The sequence below is a fragment of the Schistocerca serialis genome, chromosome 12 (assembly GCF_023864345.2).
Source record: "Schistocerca serialis cubense isolate TAMUIC-IGC-003099 chromosome 12, iqSchSeri2.2, whole genome shotgun sequence".
NCBI lineage: Eukaryota > Metazoa > Arthropoda > Insecta > Orthoptera > Acrididae > Schistocerca > Schistocerca serialis.
In genome coordinates, this window is record NC_064649.1 from 105001800 (window position 1) to 105019337 (window position 17538).

The 17538-nt window shown below is 44.8% G+C and overlaps 1 protein-coding gene across 2 annotated transcripts in view; it reads left to right on the forward strand.

Moving 5' to 3' along the window:
- Positions 1 to 17538, forward strand: part of LOC126427905 (F-box/LRR-repeat protein 7-like) — a 144748-nt gene that overhangs the window by 55714 nt on the left and 71496 nt on the right. For both annotated transcript variants that reach the window (XM_050089793.1, XM_050089792.1), the window contains exon 2: positions 11721 to 11952. In XM_050089793.1, the coding sequence (XP_049945750.1) occupies positions 11721 to 11952 (232 nt within the window). The remainder of the gene's footprint in view (positions 1 to 11720; positions 11953 to 17538) is intronic.

Consider the following 17538-nt stretch of genomic DNA (forward strand, 5'->3'; position numbering starts at 1 on the left):
CATCTGCTTGTAATGGGAAAGTTTCAAAAATAGGGTGTACGGATACCACACATTATAAACCCAAACCACAAAAATGAGTGAGTGGCCATACGTGCATCTCTGGTTGCTCGTCATCAACTGGCTCGTGAACAACACCGACTGTACTTCTCCTGTGTTCTTACTGGTGATGAGAAATGGTGTCTTTATGCTAACACGAGGGAAAGAAAGGAATCGTCGAGCCCAAACGCAGCAGCAACTCTCCATACAAAGACATGCGCTTATCCTCAAAAGATGTTACACACCTCGTGGAATGGCGACGGAGTGATGCACTACGAATTGCTTCCCTGAGTTACAACCATCACTGCTGACATTTATTGTCAACAAGTGAGACTACGAAGTCTTTCGTGATGGAGTCCTTGCGTAAAAAAGCTCTCGGTTTACTTGCCGCGACAAATTTGGACAAAATCCCAAGCTTTCGATGACTACCTCTGTCATCTTCATCGGGGGTAAAACTGACTGTCGTGGACTGGTGAGACTTCCGCTTTTATAAGCAGTGGACGGCTTCTCATTGACTGGATGACGTCACGGTGAAAATGGTGCGTACGAAGGTGGCGGCCTCTGTGTCCATAGATTTTGTTTACGCACTTTATCCAGCGTTGCTTGCAGCGCCATCCATCGCAACAGACGGAGAACTGCGAGGAATGTGAGAAGTCTCCCTCTGCACTCTTTCTTTATCAACTGCGCGCTTCCATGCATTGCTGAGTGCATAACTGGAGTCTCTGTTGAAATATTTTCACAGAGTCTAAGTTCAACTGCTTCCCTGATGACAGAGTCCCAGTAAATTGAAGCGTTAGCAAATACTCTTGTTTCATCCAATAAAATCGTATGTTTATTTAACAAACTGTGATCAGCCACCACTGATTTTTCTAGATACCTGTATTTCAGGTGACGCTGATATTCCACACAGCGATCGGCTACAGTTCTTATAGACTGGCCCGCATAATTTTTGCCACACTAGCAAGGAATGCTGTAAATTCCCGGTACTCTCAGGCCGAGATTATCTTTCACGGGTCGCAACATTTCCTTAATCATCCTGCGTGGCTGGAAGACTGGTCTGATCGGCAGAGTCCTGAGCCGGAGGGAATCAGTCCAGTCTTCTGGCCACCCAGGAAGATTAAGGAAATGTTGTGACGCGTGAAAGATAATCTTGGCCTGAGAGTGCCGGGAATTTACAGCATTCCTTGCGAGTGTGGCAAAAATTATGTGGGCCAGTCTATAAGAACTGTTGCTGATCGCTGTGTGGAACATCAGCGTCACCTGAAATAGAGGTATCTAGAAAAATCTGCGGTAGCTGAGTGAGCACAGTTCGTTAAATAAACATAAGATTTTATTCGATGAAACAAGAATACTGGCTCATGCTTCAAAGGACTGGGACTCTGTCATCAGGGAAGCACTTGAAATTAGACTCTGTGAAAATAATTTCAACAGAGACTCCGGCTATGCACTCAGCAATGCATGGAAGCGCGCAGTTGATAAAGAAAGAGTGCAGAGGGAGACTTCTCACATTCCTCGCAGTTCTCCGCCTGTTGCGATGGATGGCGCTGCAAGCAACGCTGGATAAAGTGCGTAAACAAAATCTGTGGACATAGAGGCCGCCACCTTCGTACGTGCCGTTTTCACCGTGACGTCATCCAGCCAATGAGAAGCCGTCCACTGCTTATAAAAGCGGAAGTCTCACCGGTCCACGAAAGTCAGTTTTACCCCCAATGAAGATGACGGAGGTAGTCATCGAAAGCTTGGGATTTTATCCAAATTTGACATGGCGAGTAAACAGAGAACTTTTTATGCAACAAGTGAGATGTCTCGCATATACAATCTGAGAAGGAAGACTTTGTGAAGTGATGCTATTCTGTGATAACACCAACCCACAATCTGGTAGACTCACAGAAAACACTGTACAGGAGTTGGGTTAGGAAGTCCCTCCACACCCATTGTCTTCACTAGATCTCGATCAAGGAACGACCTTTCTGGATGAAAGTGTACACCAAACATTGCTTGCTGAGTTCTTCGCCTCAACACCGAGAGATTTCTACAGTTGTGGAACCAAAAAATTACCCCAGTGTTGACACACTGCTGTAAATAGTGAAGGAGAATATATTATTGATGACTAAAGCCTCAGTTACATTCATCTGTTGTGATTATTAAACTTACTGAAAAATGCTGTGAACATGTGCACCAACCTAATAAAATGCAGCATAGATTTTTAGATTATTTTAGACACTTAGCTCTGTTGTATGCAAGCTTCATAGTTCTTAAGTGACTTTTTTTTTACCAGATAGATGCCATGAAGTGAATTTCTATTACTGTGGAAAGCAGAGTGCTGTGTCGGCTTGCCTAGTCAGTACTTGTCGTGACGATGTTGTAAGTTTGAACCTTAGACTTCAGATGCCAAATAAATTAAACTGGACTACAGACATGTTGGAAACCTCGTGCATTGATTTTAAATTAACATTAAAATCTCTCTGCCACAGAAGTCATAACTAAATGGGGCAAGCCCACTGATTGAGTTGACAGACTGCCACATTTGGTTTTTGCTCACGTGGTGACGTGGCGTCATTGGTATCTGATTCTGTACTGGGTGTATTTCTACATATGAAAGATGATGTCTATTAAAATTTCGTGCCAGTCAAGATTGTCTTTAAGTTGACAGATGCCATTATTGGCACGTCACGGAATTTCAACGATGTCATGTAATAGGGCTACGAGAAGCTGGATATTCCTCTTGTGATACTGCAGAAAGTCTTGGCAGGAACATACCCATCGTATGTGATAGCTGGCAGTGGTGGTGATGAGAACGTACGGGGGCAAGAAGACTGCGCTCCACACGGCACTACCGAGAGGGGAGACCGTCGTGTTTGGGGTACGTCTCCTGTTATATCCGCAGATTAACACACTTGTGTGAACAAAAAATTTTTATTAGGTGGAGCAAGGCCACCACTGAATTTTACAAAAAGATAAACTTCCTTCAAAAAACTGAAGGCTTCTTCTCCTACCAAAATTTTATAACAAGCCAAAGAACTATGCCACCTTATTGAATTGAAATATTAGCAACTGAACTGAATTTACGTTCCTTTGTCGGGTTTTCTCTCGCCGCTTTCCGACGGATGACAAGGAAGTAGATGGGCGCAGAGTTCGGGGTCGTTGGCTGGCGTAGCGAAGACTTGGCACCTGGACGTTCCGGCTGCATCGACGTATCTTTGGGGCGGTAGTCCGTGGCGGGTCGAAAGACGCCTGCTTCCCTTTCTTCCGGCTCCAGTCTTCCTTCGCTGATTCTGGAGTGACGATTGGCGGCCGTTGGAGATCTCTGATTGGTAGATGGTGATATCATAGTGTGACCATCCGCACCGGAAAAAGGCTCGTGCACGTGTGTAGTTCACGGCTGATTGACTGTTTGGCAGGAACGCCTCTAGCGTCAGCTGGCGGGACGCGCCAGTACTACGTTGCAGGCGACACTTAACTCTGCCGCGGTAGCCGACCGTTGCGTTTGTGTGGCTGTGCGCACCACGGCAGCTCCGGTGCACCCGTAGTGCATCTGCGGAAGGAATTTGAGCAACTGTCAGCACTACAGTGACTCGACGAACTATTACAAATCGGTTACTTTGAGGACCAGCTGTGAGGCAGAAGCCCTGTAGTGTGCGTTCCACTGACCCCAAACTTTGCAACTTCAGTGGTGTCAAGCGAAAGCTCGCTGGGAGGCAGGATGGAGGTCTGCTGTGTTTTCCGACAAAAGCTGGGTCCGCCTCGGTGCCAGCGATGGCCGTGTTTCGGTTACGAGGAGGCCAGCCTAGGACCTGGAACCGACCTGTGTGCATGCTAGATGCAATGGGCGTACACCTGGAGCTACGGTCTGAGATGCGATTTTGTACGACTGCAGGGGACCTCTTATGGTTATCTCGTGCACTGTGACAGCAAATTTGTATGTCATTTTGATGATTTGACCTGTGCTGCCGCTCGTAAACAGCATTTCAGGGGCATTTTCCGACAGGGTAATGCTCACCCACATACCACTGTTGTAATCCAACACACTCGTAGTGTGTCGGCGCGTCCCTCGGCGTGCCAGATCACCAGATCTGTCTCCGATCGAGCACTTGTGGGACATTATCAGGTGACAAGTCTATCCACAAACAGGATTAACTGACTGACAGACCAATTGCAACAGGCACGGAAATCCGTCGCCCAGACTGACACCCGGCACATGCACGACAATACAATTTCAATGTTTGCATTTGACAGTCTGACGTTTACACTGGTTATTAATGTACCAGCATTTCCCATTTGCAATGGCTTATCTCGCACTTGAATTAACCTGTGAGCTTGCAACGTTAATCACATACATATATTTGCTAGAAAAATGCATTCCCGAAATTTCATTGCTCTACAAGGCGTGTTTTTTAAGTAAGTTCCGTTTTGAAATTTAAAAAAGTCATGATAAGATATCTCAATAGTTTTAGTTTTACATGAAAGCCTGTACCTTAATCTATTTTTCTACATAATTTCCGTCAATATTGAGGCACGTGTCATAATGTTGTACCAGTTTTTGAATACCCTCCTCATAGAAGTCTGCCGCCTGACTTGTTAAGCACTGCATCACCACTGTTTTGACTTGGTCATCGTCTTGAAGACGCTGACCGCCCAGGTGTTTCTTCAAGTGCAGGAGCAGATGGGAGTCACTGGGCACAAGATCGGGGCGCTCGTGAAACGAAGACATGACGACTCGTCTTCATGTTTCGAGCGTCCGAGGTCATTTACCCACCGGGGCCCACAGGGTCAGTGTGGCGGCGGTCCCTTTCTCGCTGAGATAATTTGTCCTTTTAGGACAATTATCTGAGCAAGCACCCACACCAGCAAAAGGTTGGCACGTGTGAAAGTTTTCGTTTTGGAGTGACAAACATATGAGTATTGATAACTGAAGTTAGTTAGCAACCACTCCAGTATATAAGGGGCATGGTATTGTCGTCTGTACATTATGTCCTCTGAATCGACTCCGAGAACTTCTATTGTCGCTAACGAGCTGCCATAAATAGTAAGTACACTTCTATTACAATGGAAACTTTGTACAAACTTGCACGAATTTCTGTTTGTGGAGACTGCAAAATGCCTTGGATGTTCTTCAGTTAGATTTAATACAAACTATACAGGAAGATATTCTGTTGGAATTTCATGTTTCGAAATTTAATTTCATGTTAAATTCCTATAGGTTGCCAGAATGTTATATATTTAATAAAAGTGAGAATGTTCCACTGATTTGTGAGATCGTAAATGATGCATTAGAAGCTTGTGGAAAAATAAGAGCAGGAATTCCAGTTCCATGGGAAACACTTGGTTTAATCACAATGTCTTCTTTTGACATTTGTACATTCTGGCAAAGTAGATTCAAAATCAAAGCATTTTTTTACGAAGTAACTTACAGGCATTTTGTATATACTATTTGTGAAAACTGTTTATGTAAATCATACAATTCGTGGCAAAACGTGCTACTGCAACCACTTCTTATTGAAATGAAAATTAATATGGTAACTAAGACACCATAATTTTCATATGGGGTAACTTGTCCACCACATGTTAAACAATATAGTCTTTGGTGCATGTTTTGTGCAAATACTCCATTGTTCAGAAGTGTATGTTGTGGTGGCTCGTTAAGCGGTGTATCGGATTCAGAGGAAGACGACGCTGATATAGCTGATTTGTTGTTTGCAGAAATACCAACACCGTCCTAGAAGACAATGATATACTTAATGACGAGATTGAATTGCAAGCTGGCACAGGGAGATGGACTCTTAGGCGAATACATCTTTACCATTTTGAACTATTTGACTCAATTCGAAAGTTCTTCATTAGTCTCGTCCTTTGGTTTCCAGAGCTTCTCCAAATATCTGAGATCTCTGAAAGACGGTATTACACTGACGTTATTGTCCTCAGAGGAGAGGACGAAGTTGATGAATTCTGTAGACGAATTAATATCATTGCACAAACCTACCCTGGCCAGATTATCATGTGGATACATGATGGGGACCACATCCACCTCATACAAGACTGTATCTACTCATCAAGATGGTGCCGCTGTAGGTTTCAAACTGACGGATTTATTGCCAGTCAAATTAAGAAAACAACAAGACGCACTAGAGCAATCGCAGCCATGTCAGACGACTGGCTCAATGTTCTTTTATATCTCTACTTGCAAAAACCCCCAAGTAGGGGACAAGTTCGGCTTAGAGGAACCGATAAGCGATTGCCTGGTGAGCTTGAAATTATACAATGGAACAGTTTCGTCGAGCAATCCCTCACAGTATTGGAGGGGCAAGACACTGGAAATGTTAATCAATGTGGTAGCGGACTTGCCAGTGATGCAGCATGTAAATGGCCTCATAGCAAGCGCCAGCCAATCGTTACAGGGAAAGGGTGCAATGCTGAAAAAACAGCGAAAAAGGTACTATCCCTTTTATTAAGTTATAATTGTATCCCTCCGGAAAATATAGTCAATGTAATACTATCTGCTCATCCATATTTTATTAATTTGATTGACCCTAAATTCAAACGATTTTTTGATATGGGCTTAGAATTGTATAAAAAAACTATAAATGAAATGGATTTACATGGTATAGAAAATTTATTGTGCTCTGGTTCTGAAGATAATATTTTTTATTCTCATTCGACATGTTTGGGAATATTATTATACTCTTCAAGATTCTCTTTCTTGGCTAAATAAAATTTTATTATTTCAATGTGAAGATGATACTGACGAAGCTACGAAATTTTTAACAAATCTTGTATCTTGGCTTAATAAGAAAGGATTGTATCAATGGCAAGAATTTGAAGGTAAAAATATATATGCACCAAATAAAAAGTTAAACACACTATGTTTTATTGGTCCACCAAATAGTGGCAAAAATTGGTTTTTTTATTGTATAATTTCACTTGGTTTAAATGTTGGGCACATTGGGCATTGTAATAATAGAACGAATCAGTTTGCATTGCAAGATGCTGTTATTAGACGTGTGATTGTTGGAAATGAAATTTCTTTAGAGGAGCGTGCAATTGAGGATTTTAAAAAAGTGTGTGAAGGAATTGCATGTAACATCAGAGTGAAGTACAAAGGAGACGCTGTATTAAGACGTACTCCATTACTGTTAATTTCTAATTCACAACCAGTTATTTGTTCTCACGCAGATTTTAAAGATATTCGTGTACGTACAATTAGGTGGAGAAAGTTTGAAGAATTAAAAAAATACTTGTAAAAAGCCGTATCCTTTGGCTTTCTTTCAATTACTTCAAATGTATAATATTGATTATTGAAATGAAACACTGTTCCAATGTAATAATTCATTTATTTAAAATTTGTACAATACAAATGTATTTTACAATAAATACAAGATATTATATTCAAGCTTGTTTAATTTCATATTGTCCCTTGTACACTGATGATTCCTGGTTCCTTCTCACATTTGACATATAAATCATATCAGATACCTGAACATTTGGTACATTTGCTCTGGGATAATGAGTTTCCAAACCATCTGAATAAACAGAACATTCAGCAATAACTTCAAACAACATTTGAGTATCAGTATATTTAACAATATCATTATTTAAACTGCCAGTGCTTAAAGCATATGTAGGGTTTATGCCTACATGAAGACTAGGTTGGACATTTGTATCATGGAGTCTAATATTGTACCCAGCAGAAGCAATATCTGCCTTTTCTATTAAATCATCATATCCAGAGAAATCATCATTCGTTACTGGAGTAATAGCTTGTATTAATTGTTCCTGAATTTGAGCTGGTTCCAAAGGTGTTTTTGAAAAATTGTCACATGCCATAAATGGATTACAGTGCTTATCACCAGTTATTGTATACCGTCGAGGTACTCCTGGTGCAGTAGCTGTAATAGGGAATATATCAACATTTGCAACTTTTGGTATTTTGATAAAACCTAATGTTGGTTTATAGTCATAGTTAACAATAACACTGCCAGTACGAGAATCTGCATCTACCTCAGAAACACACGGTTGAACACATTTCCATCCCCAATTATGCAGCCCTTTTGCATTTGTACTAGACACACAGGCATAATAATATTTCAAATTAATGGGTTGTTCGAATTGATGGGCAGGTACTGTAGTTAAAAACGATTCTTCATTGTTCTTATACCCATACCACGATTTCCAAATTGGATTAAAATTACGTTTATGACCTATACTACTTGTTTCCATAGGAGCTGATGAGCCAAATGCAGTAGGCGTAACATTAACACCAGGTATTTTTAAATTAATACCCACATAATCATACCCCATAATCATATTCTTATTTTGATTTAAAGTTGCAAGTTCAGAGTCACTTGAATTTGTTGGGAAAGCAATCCTGGGATTACGTGCAATCACTTGTGCAGAGCAATGAACAATTGTACTACCATGTGGTAATAAATCAAATTCAGAGGGGGTCATGTACAAAAATGGCTGATCAACAGGAATTTCTGCCAAAGGGGTAATCATAAATACAGCACTTTCATGCGTGAGTACTTTATATGCTAGACCATACGTAAAAAATCTGTGTACTTTTCTATACCTGGTAATGTTACCCGTATCTAATATTGACGGTGCAGGTAATGGCACATCACGTGTGTTGGCAGAATCACCCATTCCATTAGCTGAGGGAGCTGCTGTGCCAGGAAGTGTTTTTTTAGCCTCCTTTGCACCCTTTGCTTCTTGGGCCGATGCTGTACGTTTAGCTGTTTCTTCGTTCAATGCACTGTTTTCTGTGTCAGAGTCAGAATAAGGAACTAATGGTCGAACAGGGTTTGGATCCTCTCCGTTGTCGTCAGAATCTTCTATGTCCTCTTCAGAGTCGATTTCAGGAACACTTTCTGAGCTCGGTGCTAATGATGTACTGCCAGATGTTGATGGACGTTCGTGATCTATGGGCAAACCACGACGTACACGTGACATTAGCCACTGTTCATATGCATAATGTTTCTGGCCTTCATGCATTTCATTCCAATTTGGGCGTTCCCAAGGAGGCCAATCGTACTTCTGCTGAAGGTGAGAAATGTTATTATTAACATCGACATATAATTTATAATCAATTATTGAATATTCATATGCACGTAAATATACATACCTTCTGGTTTGGCATCCAGTTTTACTGGATATAAAACTTTTCCAATCTTCTGTTTGACAAACGATTTTAATTTCAGTCCGTATTTTCCTGCAAACGAATGCCAATTGCGTGTATGGCTGCACTAGAGTTTCCCACCGAAGAGATGTGATGAGATCTTTGGTCTGGTTCGCCACATGCCGACGGGCATTGTCTTGCAGCAAAACAGTGCCCTTGCTCAACTTGCCACATCTTTTGTTCTGAATTGAATGGCGCAGATTGTCAATGTCTTACAGTAAGCTGTTGCATTGATTGTCTCATTATGAGGCAGAAATTCCACAAGCAATACTCCTTTTCTGTCCCAAAAAACTGTGCACATGATTTTCCGGGCATAAATTGTTTGCTTAAACTTCACTTTTATTTGTGAATCTGAATACTGCCATTCCATGGACTATTGCTTTGATTCTTGTGTGACGTAGGCCATCCATGTTACATCGCCTGTAACAATTTGGCTTAAGAAATGATCACCGCCTTTGTGGTACCGCTCAAGGAAAGTCGATGCATTGTCTAAACGTATGGTTTTGTGCACATCTGTCAACATTTTCGGTACCCAACGTGTGCACAATTTTCAGTAATTCAAGTGCTCGGTTACAATGCCATTCAAAACACTACGAGAAACATTAGGAAAGTCATTCCGCAAGGAGGAAATCGTAAAGCGTCTGTTTCCTCTCACCTTATTGTCCACTTCCTGCACCAAACTTTCATTAACTACCGAAGGACGCTCACTCCGTTGTTCATCGTGCACATTTGTGCGGCCATCTTTAAATGCTCTCACCCACTTTCTTACCATTCCATCACTCGTAATGTTTACTCCATAAACTGCACAGATCTCATGATGAATATCTATTGCTTTTAGGCCATTAGCACTAAGAAATCTTATAACAGCCCGAACTTCACAGTTGGCGAGACTCACGATTATCGGAGGCATCTTAAACACTCGGTACACAACGTAAACGAGGAAAAATCAGACTGTAATGGCATCAGTGCGTAGACAACAGATGTAGGTACCCAGTGCGCATGCGCAGAACGCCGACCGCAGTGCTGCGGCCGTGGTGTGGCAAAACGGTACTTACTTAAAAAACACGCCTCGTACATTAATGATCTTTTGGTGTTGCAATTTTTTTTTCTATCTGTGTAATTAAAAGTATATGACTTCCCACTCTATAGCTTGTGAGAGTCATTATGTACAGGGAATTTATGAGAGTGGACCCATAAGTACACGGCCTGACCGAGAGATGGCAATTGTTATTGAAAAATATCTCTGGATTAGAAAGTAAATGATCTGTGAAGCATATGTTTCAAGTGGGAAGACACCACGTTGTTTAGTATTTGTGTGGAAGCCATCAATAGTGAATGTTGTGAGTGAAATTGTGAAAATGGAGAAAATTGGTCATCCTTATGTGATACAACATTTTTTTTTGAAAGGCCTCAGTGCAACCAATATTAAAGCTGAGCTAGATTTTACTTTGGGAGAGTCTGCTCCTTCATTGGCATCAGTAAATATTGGGTAGTTCAGTATAAACAAGGCTGTACGAGCTGCCAAGACTTGCATCGCAACATTGACCAAATGAGGTGACAACTCCAGAAATGCTCAAGAAAATCCACAAAGTGGTACTGGATAATCACCGACTGAAAGTGCGGGAGCTAGCAACATAGTAGGCATTTCAAAAAGTGCGGTACATCAGATATTATCTGAAAAACTGGACACAAGAAAACTGTGTGCAAGGTTTGTGCCACGTTTGCTCACACTCAAGCAAAAACAGCGTTGTGAAGGTATTTCAGTTGAGCGTTTAGTGAAGTTTTGCAGCAACAGAGGTGATTTTTTTGCACCGTTTCATAACTATGAATGAAACATGGGACGACCACTTCACTCCCAAGACAAAAGAACAATCGATGCAATGGATACAAATTGGAGAACTGACTCCAAAGAAGGTGAACACCGTTTCATCTGCAGGCAAGGTCATGGCGTCCGTTTTTTTGGGATGCGCGTGGGATAGTTTTCATTGACTACCTCAAAAAAGGAAAAACTGTAACACTGAGTATTATGCGAACTTATTGCAACATTTTGGTGAAGAAATCGAGCAAAAATGGCCACATTTGACCAAGAAGAAAGTGTTGTTTCTTCAGGACAATGCACCAGCTCACAAATCCAAATTGCAATGGACAAAATTAATTAATTAAAGTTTGAATTGCTACCTCATGCACCCTATTCGCCAAATTTAGGCCCGTCAGAATATTTTCTGTTCTCAAACTTGAAAAAATGGCTCAATGGTTGGAGATTTTCAACAAATGAACACACGATGTTGGCAGTTAATGGCTATTTTGAGAAGTTAGACAGTTGTCATTATAAAAAGGGTATCGAACTTATTGAACATCACTGAGAAGGAGATTTTGTTGAAAAATAAATACATCTTTTTCCAAACTTTTTGTGATACCTTTGTTGGGTCAGGTACTTACGGGACCTCCCTCATATATCTCAGTATGAGAGTTTGAATAGTTATCAATTTTTCTCATTGCCTCTCTCTCACAGACATGTGATGGAGCGAGGGAGGAACTGCTGCGGGGTCCATTTCTCAGAGTGCGTCCACTGCAGGTGCCAGCAAACGGATGAAGAGGTCCTGCGGTCAGTGGGCACGATGCCGCAGCTGCGCAGACTGACGATTATGCGTCCCATCAGAGGCCGTGTACTGCGCAAGCTCTGCATAAGCTGTCCAAACCTCACAAGACTACAGATTGAATGTAATCAGAATGTGAACTTTTTAGTAAGTTCAACTTTCCTTTAAAGTTTGATTGCAGTTGCTTCAGTGTAAATCATGTGTTTTTAATAATTGCTCGCAACTGACATGTACAGCCTATAAAAATCGGTGACATAATTTTTTGTTCCTTAAGCTATAGTTATTAGACAGAAGCTTACATTCTAATGAGAGACAGGTGGTTTTGGCCTCTTTGGAGTCGTCAGCATATACACCTGTCAACCGATACGTATGTAATTTGGACCTGACATGCACTTTCTTGAATTATGTTCTGTTATTGTGCACCCGAAAATAGTCAGAAAGCTTGAAGCCAACTGACTGAGATTTATGGACTTCACCCAACAATTACCCCCCCAGGGGATCCACAACTCTTTTGTGGATACGTGCGTAGCGAGCACGGGGCCCCGAGCTAATGTGGCCTTCCTTCCTTTATGGGCTGCATACCTTCCCTTTCCGCATCCTTCCCCATCCCCTGTCTTCACCCCCCCCCCCCCCCCCCTCACCTCTTGCTCTTTCCTTCACTTTCTCCCCCTCTGGGAGTATGGTTTGCGCCTACGTCCGGAGACGGACGCTTGTAAATGTACCGCATTCTTCTTCTTCCTTGCTTGTATGTCTTCTTCCTTCCTTTGTCCATCTCCTTTCCTTCCCTCTTCTCTTTACCCTTTTCTCCGCTGCGGCGTTTGAGACCCCCTCTTCTTTCCTTTCCCTTTCTCTTTCTTCCTCCCTGTGCGTGTCTGAAGGCCGACCCACGCACTTCCATGCGTAGCCGGTGACGGGGTAACGCGTAATTCCCCGCCCCGGGTAGACAGGTAGGACACGTACGTACCCCCTGGTAAAGGCCAGGCCCAGGGAGGGGTGATTACCCGAGCTGATACCTTCCGAAAGTGCCGATTGGTCCCTCCGTCCGTATGTCGGGAGGTGTGACCTGAGGTGTGAACAATCACCTAAGGCGGGTGTGCCCTCGGTGAGGGCCCCCACAAGGGAGGAGCGCGCCATCGGAGACGCCGGTAATCATGGGGGATTCTTCCGCAATGGTTTCCTCACCTTCCACTATGTCTGCTCACAAACGTAAGTTCACTGAGTCTCAGCCACAGACGGTTCTTCCATCGTTGCCACAGTTCCTTGTTGTTTCTCGGTCTGACGAAGGTCACGACTTTTCCACGGTCAACCCTTTCATTATTCAGAAAGGTGTCGACGCAATTGCGGGTCCTGTAAAGTCTTGTTCCAGATTACGGAATGGTACCCTGTTGTTAGAAACACACAGTGCCCTCCAGGCTCAAAAATTGCTGCGTACTTCTCTGCTCCACACCTTCCCTGTCCGGGTGGAACCGCACCGTACCTTAAATTCCTCGCGTGGAGTCGTTTATACACGCTCCCTCGATGGATTGTCTGACGAAGAAATTCAGCACTACCTGTCTGACCAGGGCGTCACCGCTGTTCATCGGGTTATGAAAAGGGTTGACTCGAACATCATTCCAACCCGCACTGTCTTCTTGACTTTTGACAAAGTTCAACTCCCATCAAAAATCAAAGCAGGGTATGAGATAATTTCCGTTCGCCCTTATGTCCCAAACCCTACGCGTTGCTATCGATGTCAGCGGTTTAATCACACCAGCCAGTCCTGTTCCAATCCGGCCAAATGTGTTACGTGTGGCAGGGATGCCCATGAGGGTGCTTGTCCACCTCCATCCCCTCGCTGCATCAACTGTATGGGTGACCACGCTGCTTCCTCTCGAGATTGCCCTGTTTTTAAGGACGAAAAGCTGATCCAGGAAATAAGAGTGAAGGAAAAGGTGTCGACCTTTGCTGCTCGAAAGTTACTCGCCAGTCGACAGCCCACCGTGCCTCAGAAAGGAAAATACAGCGCTGTCCTTGCTTCTTCTCGGCCAACAAAGGAGGCGGCCACGCAGACTTGCGACCTCACATTTAGTACCACGGTCGTCAGATCGGCCAGCGCAAAGATCGCCCGTTCAACCTCACCTCTTTCGCCTGCCCACTCTATGGCTCACCCTTCGTCGGGTTCTGCTAAATCTCGAGCCCAAAAGTCAGACGCCAAGTCTACAAAAAAAGAGCATTCTCGTGAAGAGTTTTTACGTACTGCAACTTCACAACCATCGGTTCCTCCTTCATCTAAACATACCTCCAAGAAGGCTACGAAGAAACACAGTTCCTCTCCTTCTCCGCCAAGGCGTGTCCCATCTACAGCACCACCTGGCGGAAATCGCCCTCGGCCATCTTCTGTGTCGCCGAGGCGCACTGTTGGTGGCCGGTCAACTGGCCGATCGTTGGTGGCAGGAGCTGCTCCTGACCAACCTATGGATCAGGATCTTCTGCCTTCGACTGAATGCCATTCCATGCTGTCGGTCGCAAGCTCTGAGCAGTCGTTGAGTTGACAGCACCCTTGGTGCCGTTCCTCCATTTTCTGTTCACCCTATGTCCATTATCCACTGGAATATCCGCGGCATTCGCGCCAATCGGGAGGACTTGTCGATCCTCTTACGATCCTACTCGCCGGTCATCTTCTGTCTTCAGGAAACAAAGCTGCGTCCCCATGACCGCTTTGTTCTCCCTCATTTTCAGTCCGTCCGATATGACCTCCCCTCAGTTGAAGGCACTCCAGCCCATGGAGGACTCATGATTCTGCTCCATGATACTCTCCATTATCACCCAATCCCCTTAAACACTTCCTTCCAAGCTGCCGCCGTCCGTCTTTCCCTTTCTGGATACACGTTCTCTCTTTGTACGGTATACATTCCATCGTCTACACCAATGGCACGAGCTGATCTCCTTCATCTTCTTGATCAGCTTCCACCCCCCTATTTGCTGGTTGGGGACTTCAATGCCCACCACCCGCTTTGGGGATCTCCACATCCTTGTCCACGTGGCTCACTATTGCTAGACGTCTTCCACCAAGCGGATCTAGTCTGCCTCAACACTGGGGTCCCTACATTTTTGTCTGCCTCCACGGCAAATTTATCCCATTTGGACCTTGCGGTCGGTACTGTTCCGCTAGCTCGGCGCTTCGAATGGTTCGCCCTTGATGATACACACTCGAGTGACCACTTTCCATGTGTTCTTCGACTGCAGCCTCAACTGCCATATATGCGCTCGCGACGCTGGAAGTTTGCCCAAGCCGATTGGACACTTTTTTCGTCTCTAGCGACATTCGATGACCGTCGCTTTCCCAGCGTCGACGATGAGGTCACACATTTTACCGACGTTATTCTCACAGCTGCGGAACGTTCAATACCACGCACCTCCGAATTGCCCCGGCGCCCTCCAGTTCCTTGGTGGAACGAGGCCTGCCGTGACGCAATACGTGAGCGGCGACGTGCTCTTCGCATTTTCCGTCACCATCCAACTTTGGCCAACTGTATCCGATATAAGCAGCTCCGTGCGCGATGCCGTCGCGTCATCCGCGATAGCAAGAAGGCAAGCTGGAAATTCTTTACTAGCTCATTTAACAACTTCACTCCCTCCTCGGAAGTTTGGAGTCGGCTTCGACGGTTCTCAGGCGCGCCTAGTTTCTCCCCGGTCTCTGGGCTCACTGTCGCGCATGATACCTTAGTGGACCCCGTCGCAATTTCTAACTCATTGGGTCAGCACTTTGCTGAGATTTCGAGCTCTTCAAATTACCCGCCAGCGTTTCTCCCGAAGAAACGTGCAGCAGAAGTGCGGCATCTTGCTTTCTCCTCTCAAAATCGCGAAAGCTACAATACTGTTTTCTCCATGCGCGAACTCCAACATGCACTCTCTACTTCTCGCTCCTCCGCCCCAGGACCGGATGGTATCCATGTCCAAATGTTGCTGCATTTATCAACCCATAGCCTGCGTCACCTCCTTCGCCTTTATAATCGAATTTGGACCGACAGTACCTTTCCCAGGCGATGGCGGGAAGCTATTGTCGTTCCCGTTCCGAAACCTGGAAAGGACAAACATCTCCCCTCTAGCTATCGCCCCATTTCTCTCACGAGTAGTGTCTGTAAGGTTTTGGAGCGTATGGTGAATTACCGTTTAGCTTGGTGGCTGGAGTCCCGCAGTCTTTTAACACCAGCCCAATGCGGATTCCGAAAGCATCGTTCTGTTGTTGACCATCTTGTTGCTCTCTCCACTTATATCATGAACAATTTTCTCCGGAAACGCCAAACGGTAGCAATATTTTTTGATCTGGAGAGAGCGTACGATACCTGTTGGAGGACAGGCATCCTCCGCACACTGTTCTCTTGGGGCTTTCGAGGCCGGCTGCCCCTTTTTCTTCGCGAATTTATGGCAGAGCGCACATTTAGGGTGCGGGTGAACACTACTCTCTCCCGTACTTTCTCCCAAGAAAACGGGGTACCCCAGGGCTCCGTGCTGAGTGTTGTACTGTTTGCCATCGCCATTAATCCAATTATGGATTGTCTCCTTCCTGATGTCTCGGGCTCCCTCTTTGTGGACGATTTTGCGATCTACTACAGTTCTCAAAGGACCAGCCTTCTTGAAAGACGTCTTCAAGGATGTCTCGATCGCCTCTACTCGTGGAGCATCGAAACCGGCTTCCGTTTCTCACCCAGTAAGACCGTTTGTGTTAATTTTTGGCGACGTAAGGAGTTTCTTCCGCCCTCCTTACATCTAGGTCCTGTCAACCTTCCGTTTTCCGACGTCGCTAAATTCTTGGGTCTTATGTTTGACAGAAAACTGTGCTGGTCCTCCCACGTTTCCTCTCTTTCGGCTCGCTGTCTGCGTTCCCTTAACACCCTCCGTGTCCTGAATGGTACCTCTTGGGGAGCGGACCGGGTGGTCCTTCTCCGCCTCTATCGCGCCTTAGTGCGCTCGAAATTGGATTATGGAAGCATAGTCTACTCCTCTGCTCGGCCGTCTATTCTTCGGCGTCTCGACTCTATCCACCACCGTGGATTACGTTTAGTGTCTGGAGCTTTTTACACCAGCCCTGTGGAAAGCCTTTATGCTGAGACTGCTGAACCTCCGCTGTCCAATCGGCGGGCAGTCCTTCTGAGTCGTTATGCTAGCCATCTGTCTTCCATGCCTGCTAATCCAGCCCATAACCTTTTTTTCGACGCCTCCTTTGATGTCGGGTATTCAGGCCGCTCCTCCTCCCTACTACCCCCGGGAGTCCGCTTCCGTCAACTGCTCCATTCTCTTTCCTTCCGCTTTCCTAAAACCTTCTTGACAACTTGGGGTACAGCACCGCCTTGGCACCGTCCCCGGATCGACTTGCTCAGAGACCTATGTCAATTTCCCAAAGATGGTACCGCTACACTTGTTTACCGTCGGGCATTTGCTGCTCTATGTGCACAAATGACGGAAGCCACATTTATTTACACCGATGGCTCGAAAACATCGTTAGGTGTAGGGAGTGCCTATATTGTTGGCGACACCCCAAATCACTTTCGGCTTCCCGACCAGTGTTCGGTTTATACTGCAGAGCTTTACGCTGTTCTCCAGGCTGTCCACTACATCCGCCGCCATCAGCGGATACAGTACGTAATCTGCTCAGATTCTCTCAGCTCTCTCCTAAGTCTCCAAGCTCTTTACCCTGTGCACCCTCTGGTCCACCGGATTCAGGACTGTCTGCGCTTGCTCCACCTGGGGGGC